General features: G+C 43.6%; 1 protein-coding gene across 1 annotated transcript in view; it reads left to right on the forward strand.

The window, feature by feature from the left end:
• Nucleotides 1-126: 126 nt before the first annotated feature.
• The window catches only part of CACYBP (calcyclin binding protein), a gene marked incomplete at both ends in the record, with an annotated part of 3,106 nt that continues 2,629 nt past the window's right edge, over nt 127-603 (forward strand). The window contains one exon of the mRNA XM_009699764.1: nt 127-319. Coding sequence (XP_009698066.1) covers nt 127-319 — 193 coding nt within the window. The remainder of the gene's footprint in view (nt 320-603) is intronic.

Consider the following 603-nt stretch of genomic DNA (forward strand, 5'->3'; position numbering starts at 1 on the left):
CTATAAACCTGAAACTGTGGCACCCGGGGAATTTGCAAGTGTCACCGCTGAAAGAGCTCAGCTGTGAGCCCTGACTAAAAAGAACGGTATCTGATATATACGTGTGATCTTTTATTTTTGAACCAGTTGCAGAAAGATTTGGAAGAGGTTAAAGAATTGCTTACGAAAGCCACGAGGAAGCGACTTCGTGATGTCCTGATGACAGAGAAACACAAGCTAGAGCTAGAAATCAAGAATCAGCCTCCACCGAAACCAAAAGATGTGGCAGAGGAAGACAAGTTGTCACTGGGAGGATACACAGTGAAAATAAACAATTATGGTAGGATTATTTTTCTGAACGCTTACTAGAGCTCCAGCCTCTCTCTGAAGAGGAGGCAGGGTGGCATTAGTGTGAGTTATAGTTGCTGCTTGGCATTATACAGAAGCCTTCTTAAGTGTTTATTTCATACTGGAGACCCCACTTTAAAAGCTACTGTGTGCTTACTGTGCCGTTCCAACCACAGTGTGTATTAATTCTGTTTGTGTGATAGTACTGGTGGGGTGCATTAATGATCCCTGGTGTACCAACTAGTGCTTTTCAGTGGCCTAGCGCTTAGCAGGAAT

Source organism: Cariama cristata, unplaced genomic scaffold (assembly GCF_000690535.1).
Source record: "Cariama cristata isolate BGI_N322 unplaced genomic scaffold, ASM69053v1 scaffold38064, whole genome shotgun sequence".
NCBI lineage: Eukaryota > Metazoa > Chordata > Aves > Cariamiformes > Cariamidae > Cariama > Cariama cristata.